Below are 22290 nucleotides of genomic sequence, written 5' to 3'. Positions count from 1 at the left end.
GAATACCATTTTGATAAATAGAGGGATCACTTTCCAAGACTTGGTTACCATAACTTTCCATGACATAACAAACTATCAGAACAAGAAATGTAAGACACACCTTTGGTTTCTCATTTTCATCTTCTAAGTTCAAACCACTGATCTCTTTCAACAATAAAGATGAAGCAGGTTGAAGTTTCCTTGTTGCCAAAAAAAAAAAAACTAGGTTAGGACTTCGGGTAAGAAAATGACATGCAGCTTGAAGTAAAACCAAAACTGTTGTCTAGTTGTGTTCAATGCAATTACCTCCCAATTTGAGGCCATCTATTTCGTTTGCACAAGGAAAAATAACATTCCATGCATAATGTTTTCGTTTGCACTTACCTTCTGGGTTTCCCCAACTTCTCAGTTTTAGTGGCACGATCTTGCTCAGGTCCACCTTCTGCAATATTTTCAATGGTAGTGGATTCTACATTTTCATTGAGTGATATCCTTCTACACAACACATCCTACAAGGGAGGAAAAGCTCAACACACTAATTCATAAGAATAAAAAAAAGCAATAAACATGTCACCTATGTAAACCAAGGACCTGCTGACCTAAGTTGGAAATTAAAATTTACATTAAAAATTGAAGTATTTAAGCATGAAACAGAACCTGTACCCATATACAAGTATTATAGAATGCCACAAATATTTTTAGAAAGAAAGGGTTAAAATATCGATATGAAATGGGGTGCATTGTATCCATATCAGCAACCATGGAAATGCAGGCTGTAACAGATACTGTCAAGGTTTGGGAATAATGCCTAGGTCTTTCTCATTCATGTAAAATAAAGTATCAGCCATATGTATACACACTAATATCCAATTCTGGGTATGGGGTATATTGATACTTTAATCCTTGCTAGAAAATAGTGAATTTGAAACAATACATGCAAATAACAGGCTACATAAAAAACTTCAGCAAGGCAATGTAGGGGGCAAAAACTTCTGGATAAAATTGCAGATTTTTAATGGGTTGGGGGAGGAAAGTTTAAAGTAGCATGACATGAATTTGGAACTTTAAATAATCACAAAGATTGTAACCTTTCTGTATTTACTAAGCAATTTCTGCTCTGATGTCAAAGTACAACTGTCAACTCCTATTATGAAGCTGACCGACTCAACACAACACTGCCCAAAACATGTTCTCTCTCACAGTCCCTTGTTTTGCTAAGGTATCCGCTAGCCCACTACCTGACCTTCTTATCCACTTAAAGAACACACCAATCTCCCTCGTTATATTGATTTTTTCCCTTATCATCTGTCTATATTTCCATGCTCCCAAACAACCTGACTGCATCCACCCCATTAACAGCTTAGAGTCCCCTTCAATCTCCATTGGATGCAGCCCCAATTGTTTGGCATATCTTACGCCTTAAAGTAAAGCCATCACCTCTGTGCTTAATGGATCTCCTTCTCCTATTGGCCCTGAAAATGGCAATAATCCTGCCTTCCCCATCTCTAAATACTCCCCCAATACCCGATGAGCCTGGATTACCTATAGAGCTGCCATCAAAGTTCGACTTTGTGCTTTGGAAAGTTAGCGGGGACCACATTTCCTGAACCACGGGCTTTAGGGATGTAGTACCTACCACCTCACCCAAACTTCTGTTAATGTCATCAGCTGAGAAGTTCTTTTTTTTATCAATAACCACAGAATTCATAAATATTGGAAAAAAGTAACAGGGAAGAAAAGCTAAAGAATCTCAACTCCCCAGAACAGAAATACATCTGAATTAAACACTCAAAACCTTACAATTGAGCCCAAAACCCAGAATTTCTAAAAACTCCTTGCCTAGCCAATCCATCAGCAAAGGAATTAGCATTTCTTTCAACCCAAGTACATAGGACTTCCATATCCTTAATCAGCCACTTGATTTTTCTTTTCTCATTGCTGTAGCTCCACATCTTGGAAGTGTCTTCTTTCAGCCAAGCAACAACAACCGCAGAATCTCCTTCTATAATCAGTTTCTTAACTTTAATTTCTTTGGCTCTTTGCACCCCTTCCAACATTGCTAACACCTCAGCCCTCAAGGAGTCTCCCACTCCAATTGGACTAGAGAACAAAGCTATTACATTACCTCTCTCATTCCTTAGGACCCCCCAATACCCGAAGGCCCTGGATTCCCCATGCAACTGCCATCAAAATTTAGTTTGACAAACCCAGGAGGTGGAGGGTTCCACATGAGATTTAAATTCTTCTTCCTTGTAACTGAGCTAGCAACTTCTTTCCACTTTCTTAGCAAATCGTTTGTTGAAAAATCTGTAAACTCCTTCATTGTCTTCAGGCAGTGTATTACTCTTATATAAATCAATTCTACCATATTTTCCGAGCCTCTCTCCTTTTCCGAGAAGATCCTTGCATTTCTTTCCTTCCATAAAATCCAACAAACAGCAGCTCTCACGCATCTCCACATAATTCTTGATCTTTTCGTTGAGCATTCAACAAGTGAAGAGGAAAACAAGTTTTACAGGCTAGTTGGAGGTGTCCACCTGCACCCAAATAGAGAAGCAAACCAATCCCAAATATTTTTTTCCAAAACACAAGATATTATTAAGTGGCACCCAGACTCACCAGTAGCTTTGCATAAAACACAACAGTGTGGAGAAAAACAGCTATTGGGTCTTTTTCCTTGAAGTCACCTGTGTTGATTCTTTCAAGGAAAACTTCCCAACAAAAGCTCCCAACCCTCGGAGGTATAGGCATACACCACACTTCCTTGACAGGGAATGACAGTCCAATAGGAATTTCTGGTTGTATCAGGGCTTTAAAGAAGGATGCACAAGTAAAGGATCCAGAGGGAAACAAAGACCAGATCCTACCATGTGTTTTTTTGGGTTCCAAGAAAATCCCATCAAGAATGGACAAAAGAGTAGAAACATTATCCAGTTCTGTGTCCCTGAGTGCTCTTCTCAAACCCAAGTTCCAACCAAACCCAGAATTTGAGTTTGAAAAAATGAGGAAATTGGTAATTGGTTCATTTTTTTAGGGCGGAGATTGCAAATGGAGCCGGAAATTGTTCTTTCAAAGGGGTCTCCCCAACCCAAACATGTTCCCAGAACTTTATGAGATTACCCGAATGTAAATCATACCTGATCAAAGGAGAGAAGAGAGGCAAAATATCTTGGATGGATTTCCAGGGTGATGCTCTTGTAGCCATAGCCAGAATTTTAGAGTCCCAACCATTCTCTGCAAGCCCGTGAATACTACAAATTATCTTAGTCCACAATTTCTCCCTCTCCAAAGCCAAATTCCTCTTCCTTATATTCCCAATGCCTAGCCCTCCATCCTGCTTATTCCTACACACCATCTCCCATCTAACCCTATGATCCTTTTTTTCCTCTCTCAGCTCCCACAAGAGGTCCCTCATTAATTTTTCCAGCCTGCTAGCCACCCCTGTAGGCACCTTAAAGACTGAAAGGTATATTAGATGGGCAGATTAGCTAGGGTAGACCTGATTAAGGCAATTCTTCCCCCAAGGGATAGGTAGTTTTCTTCCAAGAAGCAAGTCTCTATTCAATCCTCTCCACTACAGGAGTGCAAAAACTTCCTTTTTGAGGATTATCTCCTAGAAGAAGACCAAGGTAAATCAAAGGCCAATTCGATACTCCACACCCCAAAAAATTTGCACATTCAAGGATCTCACTTTCCCCCATATTCACGCCTACAACACAACTTTTATCAAAATTAGCTTTCAGATTGGACATTTGCTCAAATAGTTGTACTGTAAGTTTCACATTCCTAATCCAATTCATGTCCCCCCTCACAAAACAAAATCGTATCATCTGCAAACTGCAAGTTTGTTAATGGTATACTTTCCATACCAACTCTCCATCCCTTAAATAGCCCTCTAGAGTCTACCTTAGAGATTAAACTCCCTAATACTTCAGCAACCAAGGTGAACAAAAAAGGAGAAAGGGGATCTCCTTGTCTTATTCCCCTCAATGCTGGGAAGAAATCTACCATCTGCACCAAAATTAGTCATCACCCATCTGCACCATCTATCTCTGAACCCAAAATTAGTCATCACCTCCAACAAAAAGGACCAGTCTACCAAGTCATAAACTTTTCCCAAGTCTAGCTTACAGACCACCCCCTTCTTCTTAGATCTCTTGAAGTCCTCCACACTCTCATTCGCTATAGAATTAGATCAATGATTTGCCTGCCCCTCACAAAAGCTCCTTGATTATTTGAAATGATGGTATTGAGCACCTGTCTAATCCTGAGGGACAAAACCTTTGCAATGATCTTATAAAGATTGTTCACTAGGCTAATAGGTCTATAATCCCTTGGATGTGTTGCCTCTCTCTTCTTGGGAACCAAAGCAATAAATGTGGAATTCAACCCCGGGTTAATCACTCCTTTTCTGTGGAACTCTTCAAAGACCATCATTAGCTCTTCCCTCAATACCTCCCAACAATCTTGGTAGAATGCCAACGTAAAACCATCTGGGCCCAGAACCCTTGATCTAGCCATGGAGAATACTACCTCCTTAACCTCCTCCACCTAAAATTTTCTCTCCAACCACTCCCTATCTTCTGATCTCGACCTTGGCCAATCCATCCACTCAATCCATACCCTATTACTTGTTTTTTGTATATAGCCATAAAGTGGTTAGCAAACTCTCTAGCAATCTCCCCCTGATCATATAAGGTTATCCCCTCTATTTCCAAGTTTGAAATAAAATTCTTCCTTCTTCTCCCACTTGCCAAGCAATGAAAAAATTGTGAATTCCTGTCCCCCTCCTTCAACCACCTACACCTTGACTTCTATTTCCAACTGATTTCCTCCTTAAACAATTCAGCCTCCAGTTTTTTCCGCAAATTCCACCTCTGTTCTTTGTCCTCCTGTGTTAAATCTCCCCTCCCCTCCTCATCTAGTTCTTCCAATTGATCAATTACAATTTGCTTTCTTTCTTCCAACCTCCCAAATTCTAAGTTGTTCATTCCTTGATTTTACCCTTCAATAGTTGTAATTTCTTATGGAATCTTGTTCCCTTCCATTCTACTTCAGGGTCACTCTCTAACCACCACTCCTTGATTTTATTAATAAAACCCAGGTGAAGTAGCCACATGCTCTCAAATCTGAGCAGGGCAGGCCCTGTGCTTCCCATCTCTTCCACACCAATCATGATATGCCAATTGTCTAAAGTTACTCTTGGAAGTGCTCTAGAGGCCAAGTTACCCCAATGTTCCTCCAAATCCACCAAAAAAAGAAACATGTCCAACTTAGAGCATATGGGATTCACTTGTAAATTGGACCAAATGTAACTATTGCGGGCCAATGGAATCTCTTTAAGTTCAAAGCTTTCCACAAATTGATTAAACCTCCTCATGCTCGTGGTCACCCTCTGTCTAGGATTATTTGTTTCTTCCGAAAACCTAATTACATTGAAATCGCCTCCTAAACACCACGGTCCATCCCATTATCCCCTTACATCCCCCAATTCTTCCCATAGATTCCTCCTCTCTCTATAATTATTAGGTCCATACACCACAGTCATCAGCTGAGAAGTCCTTGAACAATTCACTTGTTTTCAACCAATGAATAACCTTAATAGTTATTCCATCTACAACTTCCTCCTTGAATCTTTTAGTATTCTTAAAGATCCTATTCTATATTTCTTCCCACATGACCAAAGAACAGTTGCTCTTGTAGCTCTCCACATGATTCTACCACACTTCTTTGGTTGCTTGTAAAAGTTTGGGTCAAAAAGGCTTACCACGTCCAAGAGAGGGGTCCACCTACAACCAAAGAGAGAAGAGAAGCAAAGACTAAATAAAAGACACAAAAGAACAAGATGTTAAAAGGTGTGTGATTGTCTCACCAAAACCCAAGTAGGGGCTACAAACATGGGGTGAAAGGCAAATGTTTGGCCTTTTTCTTTGCAACAACTCCTGAGTATTGATTTTTCGGAGTGTAACCTCCTAGCAAAAAGCCCTGATTTTGGGAGGTACAGGACCACACCAAACCTCCTTTGTGGGAAAATTCCTTGCAAGGTTAGCGGACTAAAGGACATCATAAAGACACACAAATGAAGAACCCGAGGGGGAGGGTTTGCAAATTCTACTATCCAAGCAAGACCGGTCCAAATAAACAGGCCCTAAGAGCGCAACAAGTTCATCCACCATCTTCATTTCCGACTCCCTTAACCCTTTCCTCGATCCCAGATCACACGAATTATTAATAAAAATGGAAGAGACTACTTTCTCTTTATTTCCTGAAAGGAAGTAAAGGGTAGGGAACCTATCTCTAAGTGAAAACTCACCGACCCAAGCACCTAAGGGTGAGCAAAAAAAAAAATGAAAAAATGAACCGACCGAAACCAAAACGAAAATTAAGTTAACCAATTCGGCCGGTTCAGTTTTGGTTCAATATTTAAAAAAAAAAAAAACAAAGCAATCGGTTCGATTTTGGTTAACCAAAATAGAAAACCGGTAGTTAACCGAACCAGCCAGTATACATATATTTATATTATATATATATATATATATATACTATACATTATAAATTAATATTTATATATTATAATATTTATATTATATATAATATAATATTTATTATTTAAAATATAATATTATATATATTTCTAGTATTTTATTATATATTTATATATTTTTCTATAATAAATATTGTAAATAATAAAAAACCGACGCTTAACCGATCAGCTTTAGTTCGATTTCAAAAACCGGTAACCCCAGTTAGGTTTCAAAAAGCACCCCTACAAGTGTCTTCATAAAACAACACTTTATTCCCTACACAAGCATTAAATTTGAAAAATAGAATGATAAAAGGTAGGAGTTCATGAATAGCTTTCCAAGAACATCAGGAGGCCCTAGGGTTGAGACCTGCATCCCAACAATTATCCATCTTTCCATGTATGCTAACAACCACTCTACGCCAGAGTCTATCTTGTTCCGACAGCAATATCCACGCCCATTCCCCCAACAACACTTTATTCCTTAACCTAATGTTTTCTATCCCTAGGCCACTATCATCCTTACTTCTACAAACCACCTCCCACTTCACTAAGTGATCCTTCTTGGTATCTCCTGGCTCCCATAGGAAATCCCTCATAACCTTCTCTAACTTGTTTGCTACTTTTGCTAGTACTTTGAAGGTGGACATAAAATACATTGGTAGGTTGGCCAAAGTTGACTTAATTAGAGTTATCCTACCCCCCAATGAAATGTAATTTTTCTTCCAATTTGCAAGTCTCTTAGTGAATCTTTCAATCATTGGGTACTAGAAACTCTGTGTTTGGACTTCCTCCCAATGGTACTCCAAAATAGTGTTGTAGCAAATCCCCTACTTCGCACCCCAAGAGCCTAGCTAACAATTCCATATCTTCTTCTTTCCATTCACAAAACAATATGATATCATTTGCAAACTATAGATGTGTAACCACCACTTCCTCCCAATTCTCCAACCTTTAATCAAATTGCTAACTACCACCCTTAAAATTATCTCACCCAGTACATCAGCCACTAAATGGAGAAGTGACACGAGGAAATACATCCCTTTACCCACCTACACCATCTTTCGCCAAAATCCCTACGAGTGAGGACCTCTAGGAGGAAATCCCAATCAACCAAATCATAAGCCTTTTCCGAATCCAACTTGCACACCAACCCCTTTTCCTTCTTCCTTTTCCTAAACTCCATACATTCATTAGCAATGAGAATTTTATCCATTATTTGTCCCCCAAATGCAAAAGCCCCTTGATTTGGAGAAATTAGTGAAGGATGTTTTTTAATCTTAAGGCCAACACCTTAGAGATGATCTTGTACAAGATACCCACCAAGCTTATTGGTCTGAAATCCTTTGGTTGTAATCATGGTTCAAAGTATTGATACACCTCTACATATCGAAAAAGGCGTATCGATATTTAAAAACACACGTAAATACATTTTTTTAGTTTTTGGTTTTTGGAGAGCTAAAAATGGGGTTTTTATTAAAAAATGGTAGGGTCCCGAAAACAGGTGTTTCGGGACCCAAAAGATACATTACAATACACCCGGTACGGAGCATATCATATCAATTTTTTGAACCTTGGTTGTAATGTATCCAATTTCTTTGATATTAAGGCAATGAAATTTGCATTTGCTCCCGAAATGAATTTGCCCCTCACAAAGAATTCTTCAAAAACCTCCATTAAATCAGCTCTTATAATCTCCCAACAATCTTTATAGAATGCCATCATAAAACCATCACTTCTACTTCCTCAAAATTTCTTTCCAAACTGTTCAACAACTCTCTATTTCCTAACCTCCACTCCAAGTCCTCTAAACTTTCCCTTGAACTCCCCATACAATCATAAAGTGTCTTGAAATGGTTTTAAAAAGCTTGTGCTATCTCTTCATCCCTTGTCAAAATCTGTCCATTCCACTCCAGCTTCAAGACAACATTCTTCTTTCCTCTACCATTGGCCAACAAATGAAAGAAATTGGTGTTTCTATCCCCTTTCTTGAGCCACTTGCTTCTAGATTTTTGTCTCCAACCGATCTCCTCTTTCCTTAAAATCTCCTGAAGTTCCTTTTTTAAGTTCCATCTTTCTTCCCTATCTTTTATGCTCAGATTTCTCTCAATTTCCAAACCATCTAAATCCTCCAATCTTTAGATAATCTCAACTTTTCTTTCCTCAACTCATATAAAGGCCTCTTTATTCCAAACCTTGATTCTAGCTTTCAACAATCGTAACTTCTTGTAGAATGGTTACCCCTTCCACCTAAAATCCACGTGATCCTCCCCCCACCAATCTGTCACCTTAGGTATGAAATCCGAGTAACGTAGCCACATATTCTCAAATCTGAATGGACAAGGGCCACCTCCCACCCTTCGTTGGGATAGGTTAATTGGACAATGGTCTGAAATGGGTGTTGGCAAGGTTGTGACAACCAATCCCCTCCATTCCATTTGCCAATCAGTAGTGAACAAGAATCTGTCAAGTTTGCAGCAAATAGGGACTTCTTGAAAATTTGACCAAGTAGAGTTTGCTTGTTGAAGAGGTGGATCCCTCAATTCAAATGTCCCCACAAATAGATTGAATTTTCTCATACTAGAAGTTATCCAATGACTTGAATTATTTGTTTTACTCAAAATTTTGATTACATTAAAGTCCCTACCCTAGCACCAAGGGCCCTCCCAAAGTCCTCCATTGCCTATAAGCTCCTCCCAGAAACCCTCCCTTTCCCTATAAGAGGTAGGACCATAAACATTAGTTAAAACACATTCCCAACCATCGGTCTTTCTTTTCAACTTTAAGGATACCGAGTACTTCCCGATTAGCTACTCACCACATTCCCCCTTTGCATTTTTCCACAATGTAATGATTCCCCCTGAAGCTCCCCAAGATTGTGCATAGGCCCAGCTTAGATCCCTAGCTAACCAAATGCTCCACACCCACCTTCTGTCTACCTTGGGTAGCTTAGATTCTTAAATTAAGACTATGTCTGGCTTTTCTCTCCTCAGCATATCCATAACTACTACTCTCTTTCTTGAGCTCCCCAAACCTCTTACATTCCAGCATAACAACTTCATAGGCACCACTCAAAAGCATACCCTTACTAAAAAACCCTTTCACAACTTCTTCTACCCACGCTCCCCTTATCATAATCCACCTCACATTTGAGTCTTTCCACCTCACTTAATTTCTTTTTTCTCTTCTTTAAAGTCTCTTCTCCCCTATTCCTAAACTCTTCCCCTTTCTTTTTTTAAAGAGCTATTTACTCTTCCTGCTTTCTCCAAATTCTCCATCATCTCCACTATCCTAGGATTCGGAGTGTCACCCTCCTCATCCTTCTCTAGTTGACCCACCTATTTCTCTTCCACTCCAATTCTAACTCCAAAATAAGCTCCCAAATCCTGTCTCCAAGCTCTTTATCCTCTTGTTCAACCGACAACCCATCAATCACCTCTGTTTCTTGCACCTTATCACACAAATTGGCAAACCATATGGTTGGGTTGGTCTCACTTGTAGACATGACACACAAAGGACTACAGGAGACATTAGTATTTACTAAAAACGAGTGAAAAGCATTACCTTGCAAATGGTAAGGACAGTCTAGAGAGTTTGACATATTTTGACCACTAATTGGTCTCACGTTAAAAGACTCCCTTTCAAAACCAACACCTAGAGTGTTATGCAGGGATACTTGTGATGCATATCTCTACTTCTGAGTTTTGGGGTTGTTAGAGTACGCAAAACATGAGTATTTTGGTCATTTGAGTTTATCTATCTGAAAGTGAAAGGTCTATTTTATTTAAGTTTAAGTTATGTGTCCCATCACTTATGAGGGACAATATGGTCTTTATGTGTCCCATCACTTATGAGGGGCAATTTGGAGATATATACAAGTGGGTCGACTAGAGAGAGGACTGATTTTCCACTACTGGTTGAACCCTTCTTCTGTAGGAGGCCTTCATGCCTCCAGTTTATGGTACGGTGGCTGTTTGTGGTGATTGGTAGGAAGCTCTCTATTCGATGGTATGAAGAGAAAAGGTTCGGGTGAACGGTGATCAGCTGAGTACAAGTTGGTTCTGCAGAGTGCAGTGTAAGTGTTTGGTTTAATGGCCGAGTGATTTCAGCCCTTGTATTTGGTGTGAATGGTTCTGCAGTATGCAGTAAAGGTGTTTGATTTAATGACTGAGTGATTTCAGCTCAGCTCTTGTATTTGGTGTGTGAGTGGTTCTGCAATGTGCAGTACAGGTGTTTGATTTAATGACTAAGTAATTTCAGCTTTTGTATTTGATGTGTAATGTGTATTTGAAGAAGTTGGTGGTGATGAAAGTGAGATAAGTTTTGTGGAAGTGCGTGAGGTTGTGCTGAATATTTGAAGGTGAATACTCTACATATAGCAGTGATTTCTTTGTGAGGTAAGTTGAATTAATTAAGATGGCATTGATGGGAGATGGGAATGACAATAAAACAGGTGTTATGATATCTCAAGATTACCTAAATGTTCAAATGGCGTCTATTAAGTTGAATGGTGAGAATTATGTGTCGTGGGCAAAATCTGTGGAGGTGTTTTTAAAAGCCAAGAAAAAAGTAAAACATGTGAGAGAGGAGAAACCCTCCTCTTATTCTCTAGGGTTTAGTGATTGGGAACAGAAAAATGCACAAATAATGACAAGGTTGTGGAATAGCATGGAATCAAAAATTAGCGTGAACTTTATGTTCCTAGATACAGCTAAAGAAATATGGGATCATGCTAAGAAACTATATTCCGGGCAAGACAATACAACTAGGGTGTATCAGTTGTACCAAGAATATTTTAATCTGAAGCAAGGCAATCAAAGCTTGGACGAATACTATGCAAGTCTAAGGAATATCAAAATGAGCTCAATGTGTATCATCCTTTGACACAGGATGTTCAGATTCAACAACAATAGCATGAGCAACTTGATGCGACAAGGTTTCTGGTGGGTTTGAAGGCTGAATATGAGTTTGTCCGAGCACAAATACTGGAGGGGTTTGCTCTTCCCTCACTTGAAGTTTTTACCCGTAGGAGGACATTTATTGTGTCTATAGAGCATTATTCTCTCTCAGACAAATCTGGTTTTGTGGTGACTAGAGGGGGAGGCTGTGGAAATAGAGGTGGTGGTGGTGGTCGTGGACCTCCAAGTAACCGTGGCGGTCCCATGTTTAACCGTGTTGGTGGCCGAAGTGGAGGACGGGACTCAAGGGGAGGTCGTGGTAAAGAAAGAAGTAATGCCCCTACTAAGTGTACATATTGTGGATTAGAGGGGCACACGGTTAATTTTGCTATGATTTACATGGTCCACCCAACACGGGCTAACCATGTTGTGACTAAGGGTAGGGGTACAGCTACTGAAAGTCAGCAAACAGACCCGATCCCCTCCACATCTACTGGTGTTTCTGGAAAGGAGATGGTGAGTGTACCTCGTGCAGTATATGAGCAATTCCTTCAGACATCTTCTCAGCAAAACAAAGCTACCATTGCCCATTCAGGTATGGCTTGCTTGGCTTCCAAGCCTTCACATTGGATCATTGACTCCAGAGCCTCGGACCATATGTCTGGGACTCCTAATGTATTTTCTTCTCTTTCTCGATCCTCCACATTTCAAACAGTTACTCTTGCTAATGATTCTAAATCTCCCATCTATGGTGTTGGTGATGTTGATCTCTCCTCCTCTTTATCATCTGTTTTATATGTCCCCAAGTTCCCCTTTAACCTTATGTATGTTAGTAAATTAACCAAGTCACTTAATTTTTCCATAACCTTTTATCCCTCTTCTTGTGTGTTTCAGGATCTCAAGACGGAGATGAAGATTGGTGGAGGGCATTAAGCAAGTGGATTGTATTACCTTGATGGTGGTGGCCCTCCAATAGCTTTTCAGTCATCTCTTACTCCTCTTCAATGGCATTGCAGACTTGGTCATCCTTCTCTCAAGGCTCTGAAGTTGTTGGTTCCTTCCTTGAGTCATTTTTCATCTTTGGATTATGAGTCATGTCAGCTTGGGAAACATCATAGAGTCACTTTTAGTCCAAGAGTTGATAGTCGTGTCTTGAGTCCTTTTTCTTTAGTTCATCTGATGTCTAGGGTCCGATCAAAGTGATGTCATACAATGGCTATAAGTATTTTGTAATTTTTGTTGATGACTTTTCAAGGATGACATGGATTTATCTTATGAAAGATCAAAGTGAATTGTTGTCTAATTTTCAAAAATTTTATGCTGAAATACATACCCAATTTGGTGTTCATATTAAAATTATTCGCTCCGATAATGCCAATGAGTACACATCAATACCATTTCAGCAATACTTAAGGCAAAATGGGATAATTCATCAAACTTCTTGTGCCTACACCCCTCAACAAAACGGTGTAGCCGAAAGGAAAATTCGACATATCCTTGAAACTACCCGGTCTTTGATGCATAATATGAATGTCCCAAAGCAATTTTAGAGTGATGTCCTCACATCCTATTTTCTATCAATCGGATGCCCATGTCCATCCTTGGAAATTAATCCCCCTTCTCGGTGTTGTTTCCCACCTTGTCTCTGTTTCCTCTCACCCCAAGAGTCTTTGGATGTGTTTGTTTTGTTCAAAACTTGGGGCCTGGTTTAGACAAGTTAGATGCACGAGATACTAAGTGTATCTTCATTGGCTACTCAAGGAATCAAAAAGGGTATAAGTGCTATAACCCTAACTTCCCTAAGTCATTTGTGTGCTCCGATGTCACCTTCTTTTAATCGTTTCCCTTTTTCTCGGATACTATAGTTTCTTCTCCTTCCCCCATAGTTCCTCTTCTCGTCCATGTTGCGGATCCCCTTCCCGTGGTTCTCATTCCAGTTGCAAAAGAGCACCGGTCCCTCCTCCAATTCAACCCTCATTGACAGATCCTGTCATTGCTTCTTACCCCTTGGACCTTGATCTTCCTATTGCCCTACGGAAAGGTAAACACACTTGTACTTCTCATCCTATTTCACACTATGTTTCAGCTGCTCACCTTTCTGCTTCTCATCGCAACTTCATATCATTGCTATTATCTATTTCCATTCCCAAGACCATCCAAGAAGCCCTTACCTCCCCAGGGAGGCAGCAAGCCATGGAAGAGGAACTCTTTGCTCTACAACACAACCACACGTGGGAACTCACTACTCTTCCTCCTAGTAAACATGTTGTTGAGTGTAAGTGGGTCTACACAGTAAAGTATCTTCCAGATGGCAGTGTGGAGCGATTGAAGGCCAGGTTAGTGGCCAAGGGCAATTCATAGTTGTATGGTGTGGACTATATGGAGACATTTTCTCCTGTGGCAAAAATTGGTTCAATTCTGGTGTTGATTTCATTAGCTGCTATGTATGGTTGGCCTCTTGTGCAACTTGACATCAAAAATTCTTTCCTACATAGTGATCTCATTGAGGAAGTGTATATGGAGCAACCGCTAGGGTTTGTTTCTCAGGGGGAGGATGGTAAGATTTGTAGACTCAAAAGGCAACTTATGGACTGAAACAATCTCCATGCGCATGGTTTGGCAAATTTAGTGAACTAGTGAAAGACTTTGGGATGAAACAGTGTTAGGTAGACCATTCTGTGTTCATCCACGACTCAAAAGATGGGAAAATCTTGCTAGTGGTGTATTTAGATGATATTGTCATAACTAGGAGTGACAGTATTGGGATTGATAGGTTGAAGAAATTCCTACAAGACCACTTCAATACAAAAGATTTGGGTAAGTAGAATTACTTCCTGGGAATAGAAGTTGCAAGGTCAAGGCATGGATTGTCAAAGAAAATATGTTCTTGGCCTACTTGAAGAAAAAAGACTGTTAGGTGCTAAACCAACAGAGACTCCTATGGAACTTGATGTCAAGTTGAGTGTTGATGTAGGTGAAGAGTTTGATGATCCTGCAAGATACAGAAGGTTGGTGGGAAAGTTGAATTATCTGACTATTACCCGGCCAAATATATCATTTGTTGTGAGTATGGTGAGTCAGTTTATGCAACATCCTCGGATTCCTCATTGGGAAGCAGTTCTAAGGATTGCTAGGTACCTGAAGGGTGCTCCAGGTCGTGGTTTGCTATACCAAAGTGGAGGGACTCTTGAAATACTAGGGTATACAGATATTGATTGGGTTGGTTCTATATCAGACAAGAGATCAACTACATGGTATTGTACCTTACTTGGTGGCAATCTTGTAATTTGGAAGAGCAAGAAACAAACAGTGGTGGCAAGTAGTGCAGAAGCTGAGTACAGAGCTATGGCTCATACCACATGTGAACTAGAATGGTTGAAGAACTTGCTACAAGAGATGAGGTTCTCGATTGACAAACCAATGAGACTATACTGTGATAACCAAACTACTATTCACATCTCTTTCAACCCAGTCTCCATGAGAGAACCAAGCATATTGAGGTCGATTGTCACTTTGTGAGAGAGAAAGTGATAAGTGGAGTGATAACCACATCTCATGTTAGCTCAGGAAATCGATGGGCAGATCTCTTTACAAAGGTGTAGATTGTCAAGACTGCTATTCTGTCTTGATCACTAAGAGATTTCAGGTTCGATGAGAAGAGAATGTGAAGAAGATGTAGAGGAAAGAGTGGTGGAAGAGCAATAGAACACAAAATTTTAGAAGAATAGAATGTCAATATTCTGCCGCCGCCACTTTAAGTTAGTATATATAGGTTATGCTAGTTACATGAAAGGACATATCTGCCCTTGGTGTTTACATCATAACTGCTAACAAATAAGAAACAATATAAAACTGAAACTAGAGATAACAGAACAGAAAAATAACCACAGCTATGACTAGCTACATTCTACCCTACGGATAGAGTGGGACCACAGTTGTGGGGCCCACATCACTGTTCTCTACAAAAGGGATTGTCTCGGAGCAGAGTAGATTATATTTGTAACAAGCTAGGACTATATGACATATACTCTCCAGCTTGAGGGGGAGTGTTGGAGTACACAAAATAGGGGGAGTGTTGGGTTTATCTATTTGAAGGGGAGTGTTGGAGCACATAAGATTTGGGTTTATCTTCTTCAATGTGGATGAGGAAGCATTGGTGCTAGAAGATGATAGACCAACATTATGGTCTCCTAACTCACGTCCAACCTTTTTCATCAAGTGGTCACATGTTCTATCTTTTGGGGTTGGGCCCAAAGGGTCAGATCTAACATATCTCGGCCCATTATTATTATTAACTCAAAATCTCAAACTCGAGCCTGGGTTGACCCATTCAAAGGCCCATTTAGTGCTCTTTCTTCTTTACTCCCATATGTCCCCTCCACATGACACTAGTTTAAATTTGAGTTTTCCCTGGCCTCACCCCTTGAGCACGTTACCACCTGCGCAAATGTTTTAGTTTTACAGAGAGTCGTTTGAACCTTTTCTTGTGTCTTCATATTACCATCAATAGAAGGAAACAGGATCACGTCTTTCCATTTGGCAGACCCTTCAATTCACATATTTTTGAAACTTGCACAAATCTTATAGTTTTACATAGAGCCGCTTGAACCTTTGCTTGTGTCTTCATAATGGCATCAATAGAAGGAAAACAGATCACATCTTTCCGCTTGCCAGACCCTTCAATTCCCCTATTTTCAATCCTGCTACCTCTCTCTACAACTTCTCCCCATGGTTACCTCAAAACCAGCTCCTGGCCATGTCATCTTCGTCTTCCCCCAACCTCCGAACTCTCCACCATTGTGCTTCAACAGAGGTAGTAATCCAAGCCCTATATTCCTGTTGGAATAGCTTAGTTTGGTATTATATTTATTCTGTTTAGTTTATGGCTGTTTGCTCTGTTAAAACAGTCTTTATTATCATTGTTTATGTACTGTAAGTACAGCAGCGGTGTAATGCTGGTGCCGCCAAACAGATTTGAACTCTCCAAACACCTCCTCTTCCCTTCTCTCTTCTCTCTTCTCTTCTTCCTTGTTTCTCCTCTTTTCTCTGCTAATACATCCGCCTGTGAAGATTCCTAAAGGGCTTTGCTCCAAACAACCTAATTTGCACAGCTCGAAGGTTGAAGCCTCAAAGCTAACCATCTCTCCGCCACACAGTTTTGCAACCATGTTGAAAACCTCATTCGACCAGAGGTGAAAAGGCAGCCCTAACACTTTCAACTCAATACAGCTCATGGATTCTACAGTCTTTTCGTTACAGATTGGGGACCAGTTTTCTACCAGCACTAGACCTTGCTTTGTTACCACCAAAACCGTTACAAAGTCAAGAATAAGTGCCCGTAGAACTGCCAACATCTTCTGTTCATCAAAAGGGAAAATTTGCAGCTCTTCTGAAACTTTCAGAACCTCTTTAATATCTTCACCTAGACTTTTCCAATCTGTAATTTTCTTGTTTACTGAAATCACCATATTGTTCTCCCAGTCTTTCTTAGGTTTGTTCACCCACATCTTCATCAAACCTAGTCTTGCATCAATCTGGACACCATCTACTGAATCATCTTCCTTCTACTCTGTATCCTGCCTTCCAACATCAATTACCATATTTTTTGGACTGTTCCTGAAACTCTTGATTTGCATTTTGAATATTCTTCTTTTCTCTCACAGCCACTAAGAAATCATGTAATGTTTGTGCTACTTCATCCCAACCCGAAGCCTCTTTTCCTTCAGGGAAACAGGTAAACTGTTTCATTCCCTCTCCGTAAAACTCATAGATGCCAAAAAACCTACCTTTCCTGTTCATCTTTCTTTCAGAAGAGTATTTTCGGTCTTCCTCCACAAGATAGCATTTCCATTTTCTTGTTTGTATCGTAAGATAGCATTTCCATTTTCTTGTTTGTATCGTTTATTTAGGTCCCTCAAAGAAACCTTGGAACCACAGAACTGCCTTTCCTTCAAGGGTCAACAAGGCTTTTTGTAGTTCCACCATCTTCAGAACTACTACTCCTCTGGTCCAGACTTCTTCCAAACCAAATCTCTTTGCCTCTATCTTCATAACTCTCCTCTTCTTCATGTTGATGCGAACTCCATCTTCCTCCATGAAATGTGCATCACATCAATGTTCACCGTTAATTAAAAAGATCTTCAGAAACAAATAGTTAAAATAATCAAACATGTCAATTCCATATGTATATGGTTCTCTGATTGATAACCTTCATGGGCAAGTTCAACCTAATAAAAGAACCTAAAAAGTTCAACCTAACTCTGATATCTTTGGGTTTGGAGAAGGATGTGCACCAACCTAATAAAAGAAGAAAAAATCTAGATACGATCACACATCAGAGATCAAAAACACATGTATGATAGGTACAGATTTAGGTAAGCCAAAAACGAGAACCTAAAAATTGAAACAAGAGATGCTATTAAGGTTTTAAAAAATCAAATACCATTTAAAGTTCCACAATATACATTTAAAAAAAAAAACGGTTGGTCTATTCAAAAGAATCCCTTTGGATGTAAAAGCTCTGATGAAGATATTTACACAAACTCACAAGATAATGATAGTTTGCTAACACTTGAAACTGTAAATGAGAATACAACCTTTTTGTCTTCATTAAGCAATTTGTTCTGCTTTGTTGTCAAATGGTCACCATCAACCAGGAGTGTTGACTGAGAAAAGCAGACCATTGATTCTGAATGCTCTAAACTAGCTGCTGCCAAGAGAAAGTGTGGAAAGTGCTAGGTTATACTTGCATAATTACCCTCCACAATGTAATCCATTTTTTCAAATAAAGCTTAAAAAAAAAGTGATGTTCAAGATTAAACCTGCTACATCTGCATCAGAAGAGTTGTCTGTGACCTGCAAATACTTCAACTCTTCAGAATGACCATTATCTTTCTCATCTCTGGGAGATATTTGACTTCTCTGATTTACAGACTGTTGCATCCATATTGAAATTTTAGTTCATTTATGAACATTATTAAAAACAACTAACAGACAATGAACAAGGCAAATGCAAAAGAAACTAATGCTCCCAAAGGAAAATTGGGAATTATAAAAGAAACCATGAGTGAGATTATTAAGATTCAAGCATCAAACAAACCGTTTGCTCACCCCTAACTCTGATATCTTCAGGTTTGTAAAAGGATGTGCACCAACCTAATAAAAGAAGAAAAAATCTAGAAACGATCACACATCAGAGATTAAAAACACATGTATGATAGGTACAGATTTAGGTAAGCCAAAAACGAGAACCTAAAAATTGAAACAAGAGATGCTATTAAGGTTTTAAAAAATCAAATACCATTTAAAGTTCCACAATATACATTTAAAAAAAAAAAACGGTTGGTCTATTCAAAAGAATCCCTTTGGGAATAAAATCAACAGAATAGCTCTGATGCAGATATCGACACAAACTCACAAGATAATGATAGTTTGCTAACACTTGAAACTGTAAATGAGAATACAACCTTTTTGTCTTCAATAAGCAATTTGTTCTGCTCTGTTGTCAAATGGTCACTATCAACCAGGATTGTCGACTGAGAAAAACAGACCATTGATTCTGAATGCTCCAAACTAGCTGCTGCCAAGAGAAAATGTGGAAAGTGCTAGGTTATACTTGCATAATTATCCTACACAGTTAATCCATTTTCTCAAATAAAGCTTTGATAAAAAGAGATGTTCAAGATTAAACCTGTTAAATCTGCACCAGAAGAGTTGTTTGTGACCTGCAAATGCTTCAACTCTTCAGAATGATCATTATGTTTCTCATCTCTGGGATATATTTGACTTCTCTGATTCACAGACTGCCGCATACATATTTAAAATTTAGATCATTTATGAACATTATTAAAAACAACTAACAGATAATGAACAAGCCAATTGCAAAAGAAAACCAATCTTCCCAAAAGAAAATTGGGAATTATAGAAGAAACCATGAGTGAGATTATTAAGATTCAAGCATCAAATAAACCGTTTGTTCACCCCTAACTCTGATATTTTCGGGTTTGGAGAAGGATGTGCACCAACCTAATAAAAGAAGAAAAAATCTAGACACGATCAGACATCAGAGATTAAAAACACATGTATGACAGGTACAGATTTAGGTAAGCCAAAAACGAGAACCTAAAAATTGAAACAAGAGATGCTATTAAGGTTTTAAAAAATCAAATACCATTTAAAGTTCCACAATATACATTTTAAAAAAAAAAACGGTTGGTCTATTCAAAAGAATCCCTTTGGGTATAAAATCAACAGAATAGCTCTGATGCAGATATCGACACAAACTCACAAGATAATGATAGTTTGCTAACACTTGAAACTGTAAATGAGAATACAACCTTGTTGTCTTCATTAAGCAATTTGTTCTGCTCTGTTGTCAAATGGTCACTATCAACCAGGATTGTAGACTGAGAAAAGCAGACCATTGATTCTGAATGCCCTAAACTAGCTGCTGCCAAGAGAAAGTGTGGAAAGTGCTAGGTTATACTAGCATAATTACCCTCCACAATGTAATCCATTTTTTCAAATAAAGCTTAAAAAAAAAGTGATGTTCAAGATTAAACCTGCTACATCTGCATCAGAAGAGTTGTCTGTCACCTGCAAATGCTTCAACTCTTCAGAATGATCATTATTTTTCTCATCTCTGGGAGATATTTGACTTCTCTGATTTACAGACTGTCACATCCATATTGAAATTTTAGATCATTTATGAACATTATTAAAAACAATTAATAGATAAAAACAAGGCAATTGCAAACTGAGCTCTGACATGGTCCTGTACTTGACAATCTAACAGCGAAAAGCTTGATTGATCAATCACAGCATCACAAACTCTTATCTGACCACATGAACAACTAGATTTCAAATCCTGCAATTGCATTTCCAGTTCCAAAGATCGAATTTTTTCCTTTTGAAGGCTTTCCAGTAAGTTGAAGACTTCATTTTCTGATTCCTGTTTGAGATCAAAACTTGCAAATTGGTTTAGTCTTAACTATTTGTTATTACTAATAAATTTATGCAGCCACAATATATCCAGGAATTTTAATAATTATCTACAACAAACATCATGTAGTATTTCTGTTGACAACCTCCAGCACAATATTATTACCTGGAGCTTTTTCTTATATTCGCCCAACATTTTCAGCAAGTAGGCCTTATGACTAAGAGGTCCACAGTCACTCGGCTCAAGAACCGGTTTATCTATTACTCCGTCTCCTTCATGTATCTGAGAGAATATATTTTCAGTATAATGCATAGGCATACTTGAATAATATTGCAGTTTACACTTATATAAGCCTTAATGCATTGAGGGTTCAAAGGGCAACAAATAGCTCTTTTAATATTGATCAATATGACAACCAGAGAAAGACACAAGATGGTTTAGGGAAAAGATTCACAAAACCATTCTGGACAACTATGCTTTACCTCCATCATGCATTTACCACATACTCCCCAAAAAACATTTAACCCTTAAAAGGAAAATGACAGCATACTTATTTAAATTGAGGGATGAAAAAAACAAAATGGAAAGCATAACTGATACATTAATGGAATGCCAAGAGACACAATGGTGGAATTCATGCATCTACTGAAGAAAATGTTTCATCCATCATTGTGTTTGTGCGAAACCCAAGTGGCATAGGCGGCACATTGGCATAGTTTGCAACTGAGCAATTGCCACAACCAATTCCTACCAATCAAATAAGGAAACACATCTATAGTTTTGAGTCTTTTGAGAAAATTCCCATGCAGCTTAGGTGATAATAATAGTTAATAAGTTTTGAATATCCCACTATGTAAGACAATTTATGACTAATATTTGGCTTAGCAATTGAGCAATTTTCACTATGAATTATATTTACCTCTCACTTCATCAAGCTAATTGTATGTCTATATAAATCTCACCTAATAGCTTAAGCTTTTAGGTTGAATGGTTCTTTGAGACATACCAACATAATTAGACCATTGCACCTTAACTGATTTTTATGCCATCCATGTTCTACATACAGAATTCATAATAGCAATTGTTCTATCATAGAAGAACACAATATAAAAGTTAGTATATAACTCAAAACCTTATTTAAATGGCATGAAAAATGTGCTTCTTCGCTAACTATGAAAAATGTTTCTATGTCTAAGAGATAGACTCTTACAGTGGCCATTTCTCAATTCAATTGCACAAGCTATAATATCAAAGCCAGGGAACTAGTTGAAGTAAACAGAAATTCCAGCAGAAGTTTCTATCTTCACAAGGACAGAATAGCAGGATCTTCTATATGTAAAATCCCAGGCTTTTACGTTTACTAAATTTATTAGCCTGAGCCAGTATTGACCCTGTAACTTCAGCCTTCAGGTGTTCAGAATTTGCCCCAACTATTTTTCAAGCTATATCAATTATAGGCAATAAGGTTTCACGTGCATTTGACAAATATAGGATCTTTCCACACAACGGTCTAGTTTTAGGCCTTTAATGACATTCAAGTGGCATAACCTTTAATCCTGCAAGGATTAATGACCATAAAATATACAACAATAGGTACTTCATACAAACATTGCACTTCCACAAAATAAAATCCTACATCCAGTACCACTGAAAACAAAACTCCAACACCAATGATGCCACCTGTTTAATTTTGAACTAGAACCAGGACCATTGCTAATATGAAATGCTCTGAAAAAAGAATATTACAGAATGGACAATAAAATACTACCACAGCATCTACATTGCTGAACTTCCTTCTCTTGGGCTGCTCTGTTCTAGGCAACATGTGATTGTGTCTTTTCTGATAGGGCAAATTGGATGGTTCTTCAATTTTATTGAACCTGACAATGAAAGTACACCAAAGAGAGAGGGGGAAAAGACTTAATAATGAAACCACAAAGCATTTAACT

The 22290-nt window shown here is 38.7% G+C and overlaps 1 protein-coding gene across 19 annotated transcripts in view; it reads right to left on the bottom strand.

Moving 5' to 3' along the window:
• Positions 1-22290, bottom strand: part of LOC148849954 (ATP binding microtubule motor family protein) — a 29314-nt gene that overhangs the window by 631 nt on the left and 6393 nt on the right. For 2 of the 19 annotated variants that reach the window (XM_088942713.1, XM_088942728.1), the window contains exons 10-21: positions 22110-22221; positions 20507-20623; positions 20168-20350; positions 19962-20073; positions 19737-19849; positions 19091-19202; positions 18867-18979; positions 18511-18555; positions 18222-18333; positions 17997-18109; positions 364-488; positions 101-179 (exon numbers count right to left, since the gene is read on the bottom strand). In XM_088942713.1, coding sequence (XP_088798839.1) covers positions 101-179; positions 364-488; positions 17997-18109; positions 18222-18333; positions 18511-18555; positions 18867-18979; positions 19091-19202; positions 19737-19849; positions 19962-20073; positions 20168-20350; positions 20507-20623; positions 22110-22221 — 1336 coding nt within the window. The remainder of the gene's footprint in view (positions 1-100; positions 180-363; positions 489-17996; positions 18110-18221; positions 18334-18510; positions 18556-18866; positions 18980-19090; positions 19203-19736; positions 19850-19961; positions 20074-20167; positions 20351-20506; positions 20624-22109; positions 22222-22290) is intronic. The other 17 variants (XM_088942725.1, XM_088942729.1, XM_088942718.1 and 14 more) reach the window with 16 other exon arrangements.

The sequence above is a fragment of the Nelumbo lutea genome, chromosome 5 (assembly GCF_056320005.1).
Source record: "Nelumbo lutea isolate HS-2025 chromosome 5, American lotus-T2T, whole genome shotgun sequence".
Lineage (NCBI taxonomy): Eukaryota > Viridiplantae > Streptophyta > Magnoliopsida > Proteales > Nelumbonaceae > Nelumbo > Nelumbo lutea.
This window is presented reverse-complemented; position numbering and strand designations above follow the sequence as displayed.